Here is a 21156-nt window from a genome sequence, read left to right on the forward strand (position 1 = left end):
CAGAGTCTGCTAAATGCTCCTAAATGTCTTTTGCAGTCAAACGGGGGTTTTGATTTTCCTGAAAGCATTCCTACGAGCAGTTCTCTCGAAAGGTTTTCCTGGTCCTTTAGACCTCATCTTGACCTTCACCATTCCTGTTAACTGTCATTTCTTAATTACATTACGAACTGAGGAAACAGCTGCCTGAAAATGCTTCGTTATCTTCTTCTAGCTTTCTCCTGCTTTGTGGACATCATTTATTTTAATTTTCAGTGCGCTGGGCAGCTGCCTGGACGAGCCCATGGCTGTTGATTGCTAAGACAAGTTTTACGGAGTCAGGGTAGTTATAAAGCTTTGAAATACGCATCCCTTGGCCTTTATAACGATGACTGTGAACAAGCTATAGCCGTAGCAAGCTAATTAATGTCGGAGACCTTGCTAAAGTTATCTGTGAGCTCAACTCTCTTGGGGTGCCAAACTTTTGCAAACTTTTACTTTTTCTCCACTCTTAAAATTTTACAAAATAAAAATAATACACTAATCTTGTTTAAAATAGTGAAAACAAATATTTCATCTTTAAATTTATGAGTTTCGGAGTTCAGTTCATCTTCTACTCACTTAACTATTCGCAGTAACAGAAATTTTGACCGGGGTTGCCCATACTTTTGCATTCCACTGTACAGGAAATAAAATGATATGAATCTCACGCAGCAAATACTTTAGAAGGGGAGATACAGTCAGGAATATCTGTGGAAATGAGTGAGATTGTAGGATGGTGCGTTACATCCGTCATGCCATGACCAAGGATGTCTCTCAGGAAGGTCAGGATTAGCAGCCAGAGGTCATGATCCTGATGAGAACAACAGAGAGACAATGTCCTGCAACGAAAAGTTAGGGAGGTGGGCAGAATGTGAAAAAATAAAATAATAACTCTGGGGTGGTGATTTCAGGATTACTTTAGATGTCCACATGCTTGCGGCGTCAGAGATGGTAACTTGGTTCACTAAAGTGTGTGGCTAACAATCTTGGGCAGCAGGGAAGGCATCAGGACCACTGATCATTGGGTTTTCATGTATAGGGAAGATGGGTTACACTGAAGGGGAACTAATATTCTCAGAGGGAATCTTGCTGGAGCCACCCTGATGGTTTTGATCATGTGGCATGTGGAGGGTATGTTGGCATCCAGACCAACAGGTCAGTAGGTTGCATTGGTGTAAGGTAGAGATGAGGTCAAATTAACACCTAAATGAAGTCAAGATGGGGCCACGTTATTGAGCACAGTAGCACCGAAAGGCAGAAGTGAGTTTATTTCAGTGCAGTGTGTAAAACAGCTAAGACAGACGTACCTAGCTCCTGGATTTATACACAGCACAGTGATTCATCTATTACAGAAATCTGGTTGAGAGAATATCAGGACTTGTATCGAAACATTCCAGGATTTCGATGATTTAGAGACTACAGAAGGTGCTAAAAGAGCTCGGGGAGCTGCAGTGTTAATCGGGTAGAATGTCACAACTTCGAAGTCATCCCTGAAGCTCATCAAGTAAGACAATGTGGGTAGAACTCAGGGATAAGAAAGGTGCAATATTGTAGGCTTCACATCAGCCAGTAATAGAGAGGAACACATATGTCAGCGGGTTATTAACGGATGTCAAATAATAGGATACTCTTGTTGGTGATTTATCTCCCCAGAATGACTGGCACTACCCCAGCACATGAGGCTTCTATGGGACATTATTTGTTAGGTGTATTCATAAAGGTTTCCAGAAATAGCATGTATATGGTCCACCAGGGAGGGGACATACTTGATATATTATTGGGAAATGAGCCTGGCGAGATGCTTGGAGTTTCGTTGGACAAGATTTACGGTTTATAAATCTGGAGGTTTTCCAGTGGTTATTGAGAAGGATAAGTCTGAACCTGCAGCTGGACGAATCAGAATCAGAATACACTTTAGTATCAACGGCATGTGACGTGAAGTTTGTTAATTCAGTAGCAGCAGTTTAATACAAAATATAATGGAGAAAAATCAAAATAGAATAACAAATACATAAATAGATAGATAAACAGATAGATAAATAAATAAATTACAGTATACATATATTGAATAAATTAGAAATCGTGCAAAAGCAGGAATACTATTTGTTAAAATAAAGAGAGGTAGTGCCCAGGGGTTCAATGTCAATTTAGGAATCGGATGGCAGAGGGGATGAAGCTATTACTGAATCGCTGAATGTGTGTCTTCAGGTTTCTGCATCTCTTTCTCATGGACATAGTGCTAAAAGGGTATGCCCTGGCTGCTGGTAGTCCTTAATAATGGATCCTGCCTTTCTGAGACACCCGCTCATTGGGTACTTTGTAGGATTGTAGCAAAGATGGAGCTGACTGAATTTACAACACTCTGCAGCTTCTGTCGGTCCTGTGCAGTGACCCTTCCCCTTTCCAGACAGTGATGAAATGCAGCCTGTCAGAATGCTTTCCACGGTACATAGTTAGAAGTTTTTTGTTTCGTTTATCTGCAGCAATACCAAATCTCTTCAAAGTCTAACGAAGTATAGCCGCTGTCTTACCTTTTTTTTTATTTACAAATGTATCGATATGTTGGAAACAGGTTAGATACTCAGAGATCTTGAAACCCAGAAACTTGAACCTGCTCACTCTTTCCACTTCTGATCCCTCTATGATCATTGGCAAGTGTTGCTTCGATTTTCCCTTCCTGATGTCAACAATCAGCTCTTCTGTCTTACCGACATTGAGTGTCAGGTTGTTGCTGAAACACCACTCCACTAGTTGGCATATCTCACCCTTGCACGCCGTCTCGACACCACCTGGATTATATTAACAATTGTTGTATCATCAACAAATTTATTAATGGTGTTTGAGCTGTGCCTAGCCGCACAGTCATGGGTATATAGAGAGTAGAGCAGTGGGCTAAGCACACACCACTGAGGTGCACCAGTGTTGATTGTCAGTGAGGAGGAGATGTTATCACCAATCTCCACAGATTGCGGTCTTCCAGTTAGGAAGTAGAGGCTGCAATTGCAGAAGGAGTTAGAGAGGGGTAGGTTCTTCAACTTCTCAATCAGGATTCTGGGAATGAAGGTATTAAATGCTATGCTATATATTTGTGGAATGCAAATTGCAGGAGAATTGGGCAGGAATCATAGAGAGTAGTCTGGGAACCGATGTTACTGGTTAACAGTACCTGTAATAGCCTGGCATAGAACACAGAACACAGAGCAGAACGCTACAGTACATACCCTTCGGCCTACAATGTTGTGCCGACTCTTAAACCCTGCCTCCCATCTAAACCCGCACCTTAAATTACTCCATATACCTGTCTAGTACTCTCTTCAATTTCACTAGTGTATCTGCCTCCACCACTGACTCGGGCAATGCATTCCACGCACCAACCACTCTCTGAGTGAAAAAAAAAATCTTCCTCTAATTTCCCCCTTAAACTTCCCACCCCTGTCCTTAAAACCATGTCCTCTTGTACTGAGCAGTGGTACCCTGGGGAAGAGGCGCTGGCTGTCCACTCCGTTGATTCCTCTTAATATCTAGTATACCCCTAACATGTCTCTTCTCATCTTCCTTCTCTCCAAAGTGTAAAACCCTAGCATAATGCATGCTCTCTAAACCAGGCAGTCTCCTGGTAAATCTCCTCTCTACACTTCCCAATGCTTCCACACCCTTCCTATAGTGAGGCGACCAGAACTGGACATGGTACTCCAAGTGAGGTTTAACCAGAGTTTTATAGAGCACCACCATTACCTCGCGACTCTTAAACTCTGTACGTCGAGTTATGAAAGCTAACACTCCATATGCTTTTTGAACTACCCTATCTACCTATTAGGCAACTTTCAGGGATCTGTGGGCACGTTCCCGCAGATCACCCTGTTCCTCCACACTACCAAGCATGCTGCCATATACATTGTACTCTGCTTTGGGGTTTGTCCTTCCAAGGTGTACCACCTCAGCATTCTCCAGGTTGAACTGAATCTGCCGCTTCTCAACCCCCTTCTGCATCCTATCATTTTTTTTCTCTGCAATCTTCGACAATCCTCTACACTATCCAGAACACCGCCGACCTTTCGGTTTCTGCAAACTTGCCAACCCACCCTTCGACCCCCATATCCAGGTAGTTAATAAAAATCAGGAAAAGTAGCAGTACGAGAACGGATCCTTGTGGGACACCATTGGTCATAACCGACTGTACTCCCTCCACCACGACCCTCTAATTTCTGCAGGTGAGCCAATTCTAAATCCACCTGGGCAAACATCTCTAGATTCCATGCCATCTGACTTTCTGAATAAGCCTACCGTGTGGAACCTTGTCAAATGCCTTAGTAAAATCCATGTAGATCGCATTAACTGCATTACCCACATCTATATGCCTCGTCACCTACATAAATAACTCTATCAGTCTTGTTAGACATGATCTGCCCTTCAGAAAGCCATGCTGACTGTCCCTGATCAGACCATGATTCTCTAAATACCAATAGATCTTCTCTCTAAGAATCTTTTCCAACAGATTTCCCACCACAGACGTAATCTTCACTGGTCTATAATTACACGGACGATCCCTACTGTATTTTTTTGAAAAAGGGGACAACATTCGCCTCCCTCCAAACCTCAGTACCATTCCCGGTGACAACGAGGACACAACGATCCTAGCCAGAGGCTCAGCAATCTCTTCCCTCGCATCGTGGAGCATTCTGGGGAATATTCCGTCAGGCCCCGGGGACTTCTCCGTCCTAATGTATTTTAACAACTGCAACACCCCCACTCCCTCAATATCAACATACTCCAAAACATCAGCCTCACTCATATTGACCTCGTCGTCATCAAGTTCCCTCTCATTAGTGAATACCGAAGAGAAGTATTCATTGAGGACCTCGCTCACTTCCACAGCCTCCAGACACATCATCCCACCTTTATCTCTAATCGGTCCTCACTTCAATCCTGACATCCTTTTGTTCTTCACATAACTGAAGAATGCCTTGATATTTCCCTTTACCTTACTTGCCATGGTCTTGTCATGCCCCCTTCTTTCTCTCCTCAGCTCCTTCTTATGCTCCTTTGTTGTTACCCTATATTCCTCAATAGACCCATCTGATCCTCATATACAACTTCATGCATGCTGCCTTCTTGCACCGGACTAGATTTTCCACCTCACTTGTCACCCATAGTTCCTTCACCCTACCATTGTTTATCTTCCTCAACGGGACAAATTCATACCTAATATCCTGTAAGAGATCCCGAAATATCGACCGTAGTACATTTCCCTGCAAAAACATCATCCCAATTCACACCCGTATGTTCTAGCTAGCCTTATAGCCTCATAATTTGCCCTTCCCCAATTATTTTTTTTTCCCTGTCTTCTCTCATTCTATGATTTTCAATGATAATGCTAAAGGCCAGGGAGTGGAGGTCACTGTCCCTCAGATGTTTATCCACTGAGAGATCCGTGACCTGTCACGGTTCGTTACCTAATGGTAAATCCAGTATGTCATTCACCCGATTCGGCCTGTCAACATACTGTGACAGGAGTCTGTCCTGGACATACTTAAAAACTCTGCCCCGTCTAAACCATTGGAACGAAACAGGTGCCAGTCAATAATGGGGAAGTTAAAGTCACCCATGATAAAAACCCTGTTATTTTTGTACTTTTCCAAAATCTGCCTCCCAATCTGCTGCTCGGTATCTCTGCTGCTACCAGGCGGCCTATAGAATCCTCCCAATTGAGTAATTACTCCTTTCCTGTTCCTGACTTCCACTCATACTGACTCAAAAGAAGATCCTGCTGCATTAGCCACCCTTTCTGTAGCTTTAATAGTATCCCTGACCAGTAATGCCACCCCTCCTCCCTTGCCCCCTGCCCCTCTATCCCTTTTAAAGCACTGAAATCCAGGAATATTGAGAATCCACTCCTGCCCTGGTGCCAGCAAGGTCTCTGTAATTGTCACTACATCATAATTCCATGGATGTATCCAAGCTCTCAGTTTATACCTTTGACCCTGATGCTTCTTGCTTTGAAGTACACGCACTTTAGCTCTTCTACCTTCCTACTTTTACACCCTTTATTCTGCTTCTCTTTCCTCAAAGCCATTTTATATGTTAGATTTGGCTTCACTCATGCAATATGTTTGCAGTTCTCTCATGACTCTTATCCTCCTCCTCCTCACTATCTGTTCTAACACTCTGGTTCCCATCCCCCTGCAAGTCCAGTTTAACACTCCCTCCCCCACTCTGGAGCAGAATCAGCAAACCTTCCCGCAAGGATGTTAGTCCCCCTCCAGTCAAGGGCAACCCGTCCCGTCTGAACCGGTCCCACCATCTCCGGAACAAGGCACAATTGTCCAGAAACATGCTGCCCTCCCTCTTGCACCAACTCCTTAGCCGCGTATTGAGCTGCATTATCTTCCTATTTCTAGCCTCACTAGCACCTGGCGCAGGTAGCAATCCTGAGTTTGCAACCCTGGAGGTCCTGTCCTTCAACTTTGCACCTAACTCCCTGAACTCTCTTTGCAGGACCTCCTCCTTCTTCCTATCCACGTAACTGGTATCTACATGGACCGTGAAATCTGGCTGCTCACCCTCCATCTTGAGACTACTGAGAACTCGATCCAAGAAATGGCGGACACTGGTACCAGGGAGGCAACAGACCATCCGGAATTCTCGATCTCTCCCACAGAACCACTTACCTGTCCCCCTTACTATCGAATCCCCCGTCACTACTGCTGTCCTCTTTTCCGTCCTCCCCTTTTGAGCTGCGGGTCCAGTCTCGGTGCCAGAGATGCTACCACAGCCACTTGTCCCTGGCAGTTCGTCCCCACCAACAGTATCCAAAACGGTATACTTATTACTGATGGGAACGGCCACAAGGGTGCTCTGCACATTCTGTCTATTCCACTTCCCTCTCCTGACAGTCACCCACATACCTGTCTCCTAACGTTTAGGGGTGACTATCTCCCTGAAACTCCTGTCTATTTCTGCCTCTGCCTAACGAATGACCCGAAGTTCATCCATCTCCAGCTCCAGAGCCCGAACTCGGTTTGTCAGGAGCTGCAGTTGGATGCACCTTTTGCAGGTGTAGTCATCAGGGAAAATTGTGCTGTCCATGACTTCCCACGTACTGCAAACGGAGCACTCGACTACTCTAACTGCTGCCTCCATTACCTACTCCTAAATTAATTAGATTAATGTGAGGGTGACTTGCAGTCCAACTGGTCAGAATTTGGAGTCCCCTTCACTGTCGGTAAGGAAGAGAAGGACAAGGTCGTGCAGAAATTTAATGTGATGAGAAATATTGTGTTTGTTTGAAAATGTAAGGGAGTCATATGTAAGGACGAGGAAAATGAAATTGGACAGGGGTCTTGGAGGAACATACAGAAAGCAAGGACAAATCATACTATGAAATAGGAGAGTTCCCCGTGACCAGGAAATATCTTCAGTCAGGAGGATCAATGGGTACCAGTTGGTCTTATGCAGTCACAGAAAACAACAGTATAGTGGGGAGAGGACAGGATCAGTCAAGGACACACCTGACAGTTGATGCCTGGAGCCAGAGTTAGCATGCGAGTGAGAATACTAATACATTCCGTTCACTAGCGTTCACTAAGGAGAAGGATAGGGAGGGAAGCAGGAACAGGATGGGGTATGGTGATATTTCCTCGTCTGTTGATACGAAAGGGGAGGCGCTGTTGGGTCTGTCAAACCTCATAGATGGGTGAATCCTTTGGGGGATTTAGTCCATTTGGGAACACAGTCCGCATGCAGTTAAATATGATGTTGAAACTGTCGGCACTACACTGGAAGGACAGAGATCTGGCCCGTACTGGAAGGGAAGGGGAGAGTCTGTCTCTGGTATATACATGCTTTGCATGTTTGACTGTTCAAGAAAAGACAGCAGTTAATTAGAGGGACAATGAACTTCAGAACATCTAGACGTTCATTATCAGGACACAGGCCAATAAAACTCAGAGCAGTCTACATTGAGCTTAGGGACTTGTACACACCGAACACTGTACCCACCCCCACCCCCCGCGTTAAATAGAAGTACACTTCAAGGACAGACACCTGTGAAACCCTGATAAGGGATGAAATTCATGGACACCATCATTCTCCTCCTTCCACTGGTCATATTTCAGGATGTAACAACGGAGAACCTTGAATGTCGTGTGCTTCAATTTCCAAAGGTTTTTGAAATGCCACCGCCAGAAAAAGGAACAGAAATGTAGGCAAGTTCTGGAAAGCTGTAAAAGCAGCAGAGTAGTGAATGAATGAATTTCACAATATTGACTGAAATTTTCTTAGTGTGAAGACTTAGAGGAGCGGAAATTGTTGGCAACCTGGAAAGATTTACCAGCATTTCCGTCTTGTACTATGTAATTTTGTGCAGCTTTAACACGTCATCTAAGACTTTGATAATGCTCTATAGGTGTATAGTGGAGAATAGACTCTCTGATGTGGTTTAGAAACACCAATACCCTTGCGTGGAATCGCAACGGAACAGTTGTGGATGGATCACAGGTAAAGCCTCCCCACCACTGAGCACATCTAAAAGGACAGGTGTCATAGGAGAGCAGCATCCATCATCAAGGACCCTCATCATCCAGGTGATGCTCACTTCTCAATGCTGCCATCCAGAAGGAGTTGCAGGAGCCTCAGGTCCCGTAGTACCAGGTTCCGGAATAGCTATTACCCCTCAACGATCAGGCCTTTGAAGCAAAGGGGATAATTTCACTCACCACAACAATGAACTTACATTCAGGAACTGCACACCTCATGCTCTTGATAATGACTTGGTATTTTTTTTGTTTGTTTTTGTTTATCTAAATAATTTATTGTCTGTTTTGGGTTTTCTACATTAAGCATTTATCGATCTCTGATGTGTGCAATTTTTCATTGATTCCTTTGTATTTCTTTGTATTTACTGCGCATGCCAGCAACAAAATGTATATGGTAGCATTTGTGCATTGACAATATATTTACTTTCAAAATTGAAGTTCACAGAAAATGTCTTGTGAGGATCGGCGGAGGAAGATTGGGCTTTTCACTTTAGAGGGAAGGAGGATGAGAGGTGACTCGAACGAGGTATACAAAATGATAGGAGGCATCAATTGAGTGGATATCCAGAGAATTTTTCCCAAGGTGGAAGTGATTAAAAAATGGAGGAATAACTTTAATGCGATTGAAGAATAGTATTGGGTGTGAGTTGTCTGTGGTTAACTATTAAACACAGGATATGTGTGGAATTCGCTGCTGGTAAAGACAAATGCATTAGAACTTGCATTGTGGCATGATCCTTGTAATTGATGAATTTAAGTGGGAGACTATTTTGATAACAGTCATCCCCAAAGAAGGACACAATCTTAGGGGAAAATGCTAAACTAAAGGCAAACTAATGATCAACTGCCACCTTGTACTTCCTGCTCACGTTCCACTACCTGCGTATCCTGACATCTCATCTATGTTTTTTTTTTCTTTTTGAAGAGGCTCATAGAACATAGATCATAGAATATTACAGCACAGTACAGGCCCTTCGGTCCACAGTGTTGTGCCGGCCCTCAAACCCTGCCTCCCATATAAGCCCAGACAATAAATTCCTCCATATACCTGTTTAGTAGTCTCTTAAACTTCACTAGCGTATCTGCCTCCACCACTGACTCAGGCAGTGCATTCCACGCACCAACCTCTCGCTGAGTAAAAAAGCTTCCCCTAATATACCCCTTGAACATCCCACCCCTTACCTTAAAGCCATATTCTCCTGTATTGAGCAGTGCTGCCCTGGGGAAGAGGGGCTGACTATCCACTCTATCTATTATCTTGTACACCTCTATCATGTCTCCTCTCATCCTCCTTGTCTCCAAAGTGTAAAGCCCTAGCTTCCTTAATTTCTGATCATAATGCATAGTCTCTAAACCAGGCAGCATCCTGGTAAATCTACTCTATACCCTTTCCAATGCTTCCACATCCTTCCTATAGTGAGGCGGCCAGAAATGAACACAGCTGTGGCCTAACCAGAGTTTTATAGAGCTGCATCATTACATCGCGATTCTTAAACTCTATCCCTCGACTTATGAAAGCTAACACCCCATAAGCTTTCTTAACTACCCTATCCACCTGTGGGGCAACTTTCAGGGATCTGTGGACAAGTACCCCCAGATTCCTCTGCTCCTCCACACTACCAAGTATCCTGCCATTTATTTTGTACTCTGCCTTGGAATTTGTCCTTCCAAACTGCACCACCTCACACTTCTCCATGTTGAACTCCATCTGCCACTTCTCAGACCACTTCTGCATCCTATCAGTGTGTCTCTGCAATCCTCTACCGAATCTACAACACCACCAACCTTTCTCTCGTCCGCAAACTTGCCAACCCACCCTTCTACCCCCACATCCAGGTCGTTAATAAAAATCACGAAAAGTAGTGGTCCCAGAACAGATCCTTGTGGGACACCACTAGTCACAATCCTCCAATCTGAATGTACTCCCTCCACCACGACACTTTGCCTTCTGCAGGCAAGCCAATTCTGAATCCACCTTTCCAAACTTCCTTGGATCCCATGCCTTCTGACTTTCTGAATAAGCCTACCGTGTGGAACCTTGTCAATTGCCTTACTAAAATCCATATTGATCACATCCACTGCAATACCCACAACTATATGCCTCGTCTCCCGCTCAAAAAACTCTATCAGGCTTGTTAGTGACAATCTGTCCTTCACAAAGCAATACTAACTGTCTCTGGACAGACCATGATTCTCTAAATGCCCAGACATCCTGTCTCTAAGCATTTTTTTCCAACAGCTTTCCCACCACAGACGTAAGGCTCACTGGTCTATAATTACCCGGACTATCCCTACTACCTTTTTTTGAGCAAGGGGCAACAGTCGCCTTCCTCCAGTCCTCCGATACCATTCCCGTGGACAACAATGGCATAAAGATGGTAGCCAGACGCTCAGCAATCTCTTCCCTCGCCTCATGGAGCAGCTTGGGGAATATTCCGTCAGGCCTCGGAGACTTATCCGCCCTAATATATTGTAATAACTCCAACACCTCCTCTCCCTTAATATCAACGTTCTCCAGAACATGAACCTCACTGATATTGTCCTCACCATCATCAAGTTCCCTCGCATTGTTGAGTATGGAAGAGAAATATTCACTGAAGACCTCGCTCACTTCCACAGCCTCCAGGCACATCTTCCCTCCTTTATCTCTAATCGGTCCTACGTTCACTCCTGTCATCCTCCTTTTCTGCACATAATTGAAGAATGCCTTGGGGTTTTCCTTTACCCTACTCGCCAATGCCTTCTCATGCCCCTTTCTTGCTCTTCTCAGCCCCTTCATAAGCTCCTTTCTTGCTTCTCTATATTCCTCAATAGACCCATCTGATCCTTGCTTCCAAAACCTCTTGTGTGCTGCCTTCTTCCACCTGACTAGATTTTCCACCTCACTTGTCACCCATGGTTCCTTCACATTCTTTATCTTCCTCACCGGGACAAATTTATCCTTAACATTCAGCAAGAGGTCTCTAAACATCGACCACATGTCCATAGTACATTTCCCTGCAAAAACATCATCCCAATTCACACCCGCAAGTTCTAACCTTATAGCCTCATAATTTGCCTTTCCCCAATTAAACCAAAATGTTGACAGTGTACTCTTTCCATAAATTTGAGAGATATTTAACGATGAGTGATTCAGAATTATAACGTTTTCTGCGAGGGTGAAAGACAAGAATCCATATCTAAAAACACTGAATGATCAGAGATGTTGCAAATGCAGTCAAAAAGAAAGCGGAACTAAGGAAAGTTTAGGAAGTGGAAATTAGACAAGGCCCTTCCTGAATATGCAGCACTATGTAAACTAAACAGAAAATCAGCAATGCTCAATGATGGTGCGGGAGGTGTAATTATTTTGCAGAGCAAGACTGGAGGGAATACCAACGTACCTTGTACATATATTGAAAACAGAAGGGGCACCACGGAGAAGGTAGGAATGTTGACAGCTCAGGGGTGGAGGTGTGAAAGTACACCTGGAGGCAGAATAAGTGGCCAAATCACAAAATGAATATTTCACATCATCACTATTCCTCAAGCACAATATGATGGAGGAAAGAAAGATCAGGAAAGATACACTGATATTCACAGCACATTGATAACAAGCTAATGGGAGCTTTGGGAATCTCGAGGAACACGAAGGTGGATAAATCACCAGAACTGGATAGGATTCATTCCGAGTTATAGAGAGAGTGAGGTAGGTTTGCAGATTGTTTGGACCTGCACGAAGATCGTTGTAGTCTTTTTTTATATACAATTGTCGATGCAAAGGACTGCAGATGAGAGTATTTCTCCCCTGTTTAACAAGAGTCATAGAAACAAAGCAGAAAACTACATATTGACACACAAACATTGGTGCAGTTGTGGATAGTGAGGAATGTTACCAAAGGATTGAGCTGGAAATGTGGGCAGGAAAATGACAGTTGAAGTGTTGTCCTCTGAGAAATCAAATTTCGGAGGATATCTTCAGAATTCCACTCCTTGTTGGGTAGCTGAAATGACAATTATGCCAGTGACATGCGATGCCTCAGGATACGGGAGATCAGGGAGTCGGTAGGTGTCCGCTATAACTTCACAGCTCCTGACTGACTGCGTGAAGGGAATGGAGCTGTAAATCAACCGACCACGGATCGTCTACGGCACTGAAAACAGATCATTAGTGAAATGGGCACACCTAAGGTGTAGGTTGCCGATAGGTTTGGTGTCCAAAAAGAGAGACTAGGGGAAGAGCCAGGCAGAGCAGGGTCCCCCAGTGGTTGCTTCCCTCACAACAAGTACACGTTCTGAATACTGATGGCGGAATGACCTATTGGGGCACAACAGCAGCTGCCAGGCTTCTGGCACTGACAGTGTCTCAGATGCCCAGCACTGGAGGAAGAGATCAAGCGGGTCATTATTTGAGAGATGACTCAAGATTCTGTGGCAACAAAAGAGATACCGGGATAGTGTGTTGCCTCAGTGTACCAAGGTTGCCTCAGAGTCGGAGCGACTGTAGAACATTTTCTAGTGTTCGTGGTGCATATATCAAGGTAAAAAGAGGGGTAAGCTTGTACACAGTGACTGGAGAAAAGATTACATCCTGTGCCACGTATTGGTGAGGATAGAAATAGAATGATGACCCAGATGAATATGTGACCGAGAGGCTGATGCCCAGGATATCAATTCTAGGATCACTGCAATATGTTCTGTGGTAGGGAGACTTGCACACAAGAGATGGGTAAGTCCTGAACTGGAGGGGAACAAATATTCTGTAGATTTACGAGTGATACCAAGAAAAATGTAAATGGGAGTGACAGTCAGTGTGATCCTGCGCAGGGGATAATATTCTCCACAATGAGAGCAAATAGAGTCGGCAGGGTAGACGGGAGCACAGACAAAGGAGAGGAAAGACAATTGGTTTAAAGTGCATTTACTTTGATACAAGACGGTTAACGGGTCAGGTAGATGAACTCAGGTGTGACTGACTCTGGGGACAGCTGGATCACATCTGCTCATGTTGTGGTCAAATTTGGATGAAAGAGTTAATGGCTTTCTGGCCAAATTTGCAGACAATTCGAAGTGATATGGAGGGGCAGGTAGTGTTGAGGAAGCAGGGAACTGCAGAAGGACAGACAGAGTAGCTGAATAGCCAAACAAGTGAAAGTTGAAATATCATGCAGGGAGCTGTATTCTCATGTATATAAGCAGTAATGACATGAGCTATTTTCTAATCAGGCTGAAAATCTAAAATAAGACAGAGGTGCAAGGAGATTTGGGAGACCACCTGCAGTTTGAGATGCTGGGAAGGAAGGCAAATTCAAAGTCGGCATTCATTTCGAGAGGACAAATCTACAAAAGCGAAACTTAATGCTGAGATTCAACAGGTCATTGGTCAGACTAGACTTGAAGTATGGTGAACAGTTGTGAGCCCCTTCTCTTAAAGAAAAAAAAAAACAATATGTCCTGGCATTGGAGAGGGTCCAAAGAAGATTCGTGAGAATGTTTGAGGAAATTAAAGGGTTAATGTTTGAGGACTGATGAGGCTTTTAAGTTGTACTCGCTGGAGTTTATAAGAATTAGTGGGATCTTATTGAATATTAAAAGGCCAATATAGAGTCGATGCAGAGAGGATGGTGGCGCAGCGACTTCAGCGCCGGTCTCCGGAGCGAATGCTCCAGAGTTCGAATCCAGTTGGGCCACTCCCGGGCATGGTTTCCCTCCGTGCTGAGTTGAGTGTAGAGCTCGCAACTCGGCCTCGTAAAAAAAAAAAAAAAAAAACAAAACAAAAAAAAGACTGCTCTGCGAAAAGGACGTGGGGGACCACTCACAGAATCTTGCCCCTCCAAGAAAACCACTTGTAAACAACTTGCCACCGAGGCTCTTGCAGAGTATAGCACACAAAAAAGAGAGCGAATGTCTCCTAAAGGCACAGTCCATAATGAATAAAACTTAAGATTCTATCACACCTTCGTCCTTTCGGGATAATTTTTGATCAAGAAGCAAGATGATTTTTCATTTTAGATTACAAAGCGTATATACAATGCATATGTGTTTAAGATGTAGCACACTACAGTAGTGTATACAATGCTAGTTTCTATTTCACTCTCAAGATTAACATCCAGTCAGTCAATTAGTGATGTTAGTGTTTACCTTTCACATGCATTATTACAAAATCAAATTCCTGCAAACCCAGATGCTGTTGTCGTTAAAATGACGTTTGGTCAACAATTTTCATTTTTTCACTTCACCACAGAACAATTAACTATCACGTGATCATCCTGCTTACCAGCTCGAATAGGTGCTTTACAGACTCACTCAACTTTACCCTGCGCAGGTGTCAACTCATCACTTATGTTTTCCAAACTAAGCCCATTCGTTAAACTTCCAAACAAGTCCTTTGTTCCATTTTCAAGAATTTTAGTTCTATATGTTTCCATCATAACGACTGCAGATGGTCTCCCTTAGTCAAAACAAGACCTCCCTTTGTTTTGAAAATTCTCCGAACCTGGTCTGTTCAACAAGGTCAAAGGTTTTGAAACTCATCGAGACTTCACAGAATGACTGAAATCCTTTCCAACCAAATCAGACATCTCAGGCTTTAACTGAGTTTCAACACCATGCTGAAAGACGGCAGATGGAGTTTAACGCTGATAAATGTGGGGTGCTACATTCTGGTAGGAATAATCAAAATAAGACATACATGGTAAATGGTGGGGGATTGAAGAATACAGCAGAACAGAGGGATCTGGGAATAATGGTGCATAGTTCCCTGAAGGTGGAATCTCATGTGGATCGGGTGGTGAAGAAAGCTCTTGGTATGCTATCCTTTATTAATCAGAGCATTGAGTATAGGAGTTGGGATGTAATGTTGAAATTGTATAAGGCATTGTAAAGGCCAAATTTGCAGTATTGTGTACAGCTCTGGTCACCGAATTATAGGAAAGATGTCAATAAAATTGAGAGAGTACAGAGGAGATTTATTAAAATCTTGCCTGAGTTTCATCTCCTAAGTTATAGAGAGAGGTTGAAAAAGTTCGGTCTTTATTCTTTGGAGCGTAGTAGGTTGAGGGGGGACTTGATAGAGATATTTAAAATTATGAAGGAGATAGATAGAGTTGACGTGGATAGTCTTATTTTCATTGAGAGTGGGGGAGATTCAAACAAGAGGACATGAGTTGAGAGTTAAAGGGCAAAAAAATAGGGGTAACATGATGGGGAATTTCTTTACTCAGAAAGTGGTAGTTGTGTGGAACGAGCTTCCAGCAGAAGTGGTTGAGGCAGGTTCGATGTTGTCAATTAATGTTAAATTGGTAGATATATGGACAGGAAAGGAATGGAGAGTTATGGGCTGAGTGTATGTCGGTGGGACTATGTGAGAGTAAGAGTTCGGCACGGACTAGAAGGGCCGAGAAGGCATGTTTCCGTGCTGTAATTGTTATATGATCATATGGCTATATTCAGCAATCTGCAGATTAACAAATGTTTCAACAACCTGAACACAGGCAATTGGGACTTCCTGGTCATATTCGCTTTCATCACTAGTCCCAGCTTCCAATTCTAATTCACCTTGATCATCCCAGCTGCTCTCTTGGAAGCTCTCATTCGGGATAAACTTAAACTTAAATCAAACTCGTCTGCTAACTTAGCAGACTCTGAAAGGGTCGCAACCTCTTTCTCATCTAGGTATGACTTTATTTTATCAGGGATACAACTTCTAAATTCTTCAATCAAATCCAAATCTTTCAAGTTGTTAATTACCTCATTCGCCCCTTATGAGGTACACCAAAGATTGAAGTGCACAAGTTTCTCCTAGGCAAACTCCACATACGTTTAGTTCCCAGACTTCCTCAAATCACCAAACATTTGTCAGTACGCCTCCGGAACCAACTCGTAACCCTTAAGCACGGCGTCTTTCACTGTGTTATAATCAGTTGCCTCTACAAGTGTCAGGGCAGAATACGCTTGCTGGGCCTTCGCTTTAATTATATTTTGTAATAAAACAGCCCACTGGTCTCTCGGCCACTGCCGATTCTGGACCACCTTTTAAAAATGAAGGAAGTACTTATCAACTTCTGCTTCATCAAATGGAGGGACTAGCTTAATTTTTCGACTGACACTAAACCTATCACCAAGGTCGGGCATACGGCCTCCTTGCTGCCATCTCTCCCTCTCGAACTCTCTATGTGTTTCTGCCTCTTGTCCCTGTCCTTCTGACTCCCTCGCCGCGTGCTGTTTTAGTTGCAACTCACGTTGTCTTCGCCTATCCTCAGCCTCGACCTTTAATTTTACCAACTGATGCTGAAGCTCAGCCTCAGAATGTTTACTTTCAGCAAACATTTCCAGCACATCCTCTTCACACTTTTCCTTGGTTATATAATGCTCCGCTATTAACGTCTGAATCTCAATTGTCCTCATTCTGGTGGTCACCTTAAGTTTTAACTTTTGAGCAACTCCGAACAACACAGCCCCCTTAGCGTCATCCAATGCTTCACGGTTTCGTTCTACGCAAGCAAACCAAAAGATAACCTCCCCAATCAGATCGACCATTAATCCATCTTTAAGCGCCCAACGATTTTAAAATGGCTCCAAACAAAGTGTCCATATCCGGACGAGCAGCCCAATTTATGTCACGTACACGCAAATCTGTAAAAGTATCAGCAGAAATAGAACACACTTGGAGTCTGGTCTTGTTGTCAACAAAAGACCACTTAATCAGTAACTACGTCAGATAGTAACTTAAACAAGGTAGATCAAGAGTTAACAGTGTTATGCATATATAGTTGTATACATAAATCCCCAAGCTTATTCAGAGCAAGGGTGGTAAGTGAAACAGTCTTACGATGGTGAGGTAAGGGAAGTTAAATCAGTCCACGGGACTGAAGTGAGAGAGAGAGATTTGTAATACGAGGTGCCGTCGATCTTCCTCGATGTCTTCCAAATCTTCCAATTTAGCCAAACTTGACGAATTTAAGAGCGCCATATTGAAGTGATAATCTGCAAACCAGGCAAGGGTAAGGCACACTTGTAGATTCCACAGAGCCGACCTTACACGCAGTGATAGTCACAGATCGATTCCTCTCTATCGATCCTCAGCTCCACCCATGTGGACACTTAAAAGTTCAGTGGCGTCTGCGCGTCCTGAGAAAGAGACAGTTCCGCTTGATTAAATACCGGTGTGCTGAACACCAGCTGTCCATTATGTCCTCCCCCCCTGTAAGAGGCATGATTCTTAGAGGCACAGTCTATAACGAATAACACTTAAGATTCCATCACAGTTGGAGCAACATAAACTTGAACATTTATTTGCAGCAATCTTCATAATATTGTTGAGTGTTTAGTTACGTTATATGCATGTTTACATTTATGTGGGATATTCAAACAATTATGTTTATTACGTTTTTGCCAGTATACCAGATCAGAAAAAGGAAGCAGCTGTATAAAGCTGTAAGTGCTGGGGACTCGATATTTTTATGTTCCCCGGTGTGTTCCATTATCTGCATTACTGAATACAAGCTGCACCTCTTTTCATATTTTTGGTTCTTTATCCAGTACTCCACTGAACAATGTCCGGAATTACGTTGTGCAGGTAGACCAAATAAAATAGATGTCAGGTGCTCCTTCCCACCACTGGCCTGCAGGTTACACCTGAGCAAGCTGTTTCCCCTGCTTACTGATGAATACTAGATGTGGTCGAAGAACTTGTAGCACAGTCACAGATTGACTGTGTTGCCTGCTTGGTGCCCAGGTTCGGAACATTTTATCTGCCCTGTAGAGAAACTTGCAATGGGAAGGGAAAGGTCCATTTGTGGTGGTCCATGTGGGTACCGACGATATAGGTGGAAAGAGGAATGAGGTTCTGCTGAGGGAGTTTGAGCAGCAAGAGACAAAATTAAAATGCAGAATAAAGGTGGTAATCTTTGCATTTCTACTTGAGTCAGCTGCAAATTACCATAAGATCAGGAAGATTAGAGAGTTAAATGCCAGTTCATGAAGGTTATTATAAATATAGGGAGATGGTAACTATTTGGGGAGGAGGGCCACAGAGTGGCAAATGGGTTACAATGCAGACATGCACTTTCTGAGCAGGCTAAAGAGAGCTGGACTATGCACATCTATACTCATATTATTCTACAGAGACACAGTCGAGTGCAGATCATTAACAAAACAAACTTTATTCACAAAAATGTTAAAATAATAAACTGTATAAAGCCTTTTCAGTCTTTCCATTTCAGGTCAATGCTTTGAGTAGCATTCAATTACTTTACTACACCTCAATCAGTAGCACTGCTGTCACTCATGTGACACTCTAGTTTGGTTTACAACTGAAATATTTCAATAATTGAGGGTATTCCTCGCCCTGTGCAAACACTCCCTCTCCAGTTTGTGAAAAACACCTCCCTGTTGTCCGTCAGCACCCAGCCCTTGACGTGGCTGCACCAAACTTCAGTGTCTTCATCAGCATGTACTGCTGCAGCCAGAAATGTGCCAATGGGAGCCAGGCGGCAAAGAGCTGCTACTTTGTAAAACTGGATATTAACACAGAGCACTTACGGGGTCTGGATGCATCCTTGTGCAGTCCTTCGCCTCCTTTCCTTCTACGAGACACGAGGCTGCTCCTTTCAGCTCACTGATCAGTGACAAACTGACTGCTGCTGTCTCCTTTTATACACAGCACCTCGAACCGCCCGAGTAAGGTGCAGAGAGACAGACGTGGGAACAGTATAAGACAGGATCACAGTGACGGACTGCGGAGAAAGGCTCCTCATCTTCCAGCCCCACCTACACTTTAACACAACCAACAGGTTCCAATAGAATATACTCAACAGAACTGAAACTCAGCACTCCAAACAAACTCTCTCACACACAGTTTCCATACTGAAGGATTTCCTGGTTTCATTGCTCGCAGCTAGCTCCATAATTATAAGATATAAATTTCCATTCTACAAGCAAACATTTTAGGAGCCAGGAGAAAGTGAATAAGTTCTTCCCCGGGACAAAGGACAGTGAAGCAAGCCCTCCTCACACACAGCAGCAGGTGGGTGTGAGTCCAGTTAATCTCTGTGTAAAACATTTGTGGAACCAAATAGTGAAGAGAAAATGAAAATATGGTTACAGGAGGGAGACCAATATACCAGCTGATCTGTTTTTTCCAGGGCCTTCTACAGCACAATTAATCGTGTTCAGGAAGCTTAGAGTGGACTGAATCTTTACTGAATGCAGAGATAGGAGAACATTCCTCAAAGAGGTGATTTAAAAGACAATAAGGGGGCTGTGGAATGTCCTTTGTTCGCAGGATCAAGAATAATCTCAAAACATTTTACCCTTATTCCCTGGACGTTCCTCCCTGAAGCATATGAGAATGAGGGGAGATTTGACAGAGGTATACAACATTGTGAAGTGTATAGATAGGGAGAATCAACGCAGGTGTTGCATTGTGACAAATGCGTTTGATCTACAGCTATTAAGGGAGATAATTTTTGGCTTACCGGGAGCGGAACCTCAGTATTCCAACATATTCAACGTTCCAGCATTGTCACGTGGACAATCTGAAGCCGGGAAGCAAATGGAGGAGAGCTGGACATCCTATCCCCAGCATCCGGAATCCTGTAAAAACCCAGATCAACAAAAGCTCCAAAGACGTCATCCCTGGGAGAGGATGGATCCACCACGAAGACGGGCAGCACCAGTTTGAAAGACTGGCGCAGCACAGAGGACTCTCGTGAGCCTCTATCAGTGGCCTGTGCTCCAGCGGGAGTCACAGGGTTAACTAACAAACTATTTTCCACATGAATCAGCCTAAGTGAAAGTAGGAGGGTGACACTGTTAATTATGGGATGGTGGAGGCTGACGAATATGTAGGGACACTGAACAACGGGGAAAGACAACGTGAGTGGGAGTGGTCGATACACACTCATCTATTGCTTCTTCATGTAACACAACACAAGTAGGGAAGTTCTTAAAGGGAGCTAGGAAGTAAACTGTGTGATTATCATAGGTGAATTTAATCACTATATTGACAAAATAAACAAATTTGTCATGGTCCGGTCCGTGAAATCTGCATTCTGGTTTATGGTCCCATTCATCGATCCTTATTCCGGGGTTTCATGTCTTCCCTTGTTGCATTGAGTGCTTTAATCGAGGCACCTGATCCTCGTTTTATATTGACACATAAATACCTCTGAAAACCAAGGATTTCCTGCTGGACTGTTCCCTTCCCCTTCGAATTAGGGATAGTTACCTCGGCATGCACCTGGGAAAGTATCCTTAGCAGTCATCCCGGCCCTGCGTCCCTGAAAGCGTCCCGGCCCTGCGAAAGCATTCCGGCTCTGCGTCCTAGAAAGGGTCCAGGGACTGCGTCCTAGGAGGGTCCCGGCCCTGCGCTCCAAGAAGGAGACCCGGCTCTGTACCCAAGTGCCTAAACGAACCTAGTCCAAGAGCCACGTCCTAGAGTTCCTCGCCCTGCCCAGGAATACATCGCTCAGCCCTGTGCTGGATATTATTCGTCCTGTGCTGTCCCTAATCCTCAGTGGGACTTACAGAAACAAATATGCAGGAAGACTGCAAATAGCTCAAGGTTTATAGGGTTACAATTGTAGGTGATTTCAACTACAAAGGAAAGCACCATCCATCAGCA

General features: G+C 43.8%; 1 protein-coding gene across 1 annotated transcript in view; it reads right to left on the reverse strand.

The window, feature by feature from the left end:
- The window catches only part of LOC140189166 (uncharacterized), a 751862-nt gene that overhangs the window by 578874 nt on the left and 151832 nt on the right, over positions 1 to 21156 (reverse strand). Inside the window, exon 2 of the mRNA XM_072245864.1 lies at positions 6058 to 6075. Within this exon, the coding sequence (XP_072101965.1) occupies positions 6058 to 6075 (18 nt within the window). The remainder of the gene's footprint in view (positions 1 to 6057; positions 6076 to 21156) is intronic.

This window comes from Mobula birostris, chromosome 28 (genome assembly GCF_030028105.1).
Source record: "Mobula birostris isolate sMobBir1 chromosome 28, sMobBir1.hap1, whole genome shotgun sequence".
NCBI lineage: Eukaryota > Metazoa > Chordata > Chondrichthyes > Myliobatiformes > Myliobatidae > Mobula > Mobula birostris.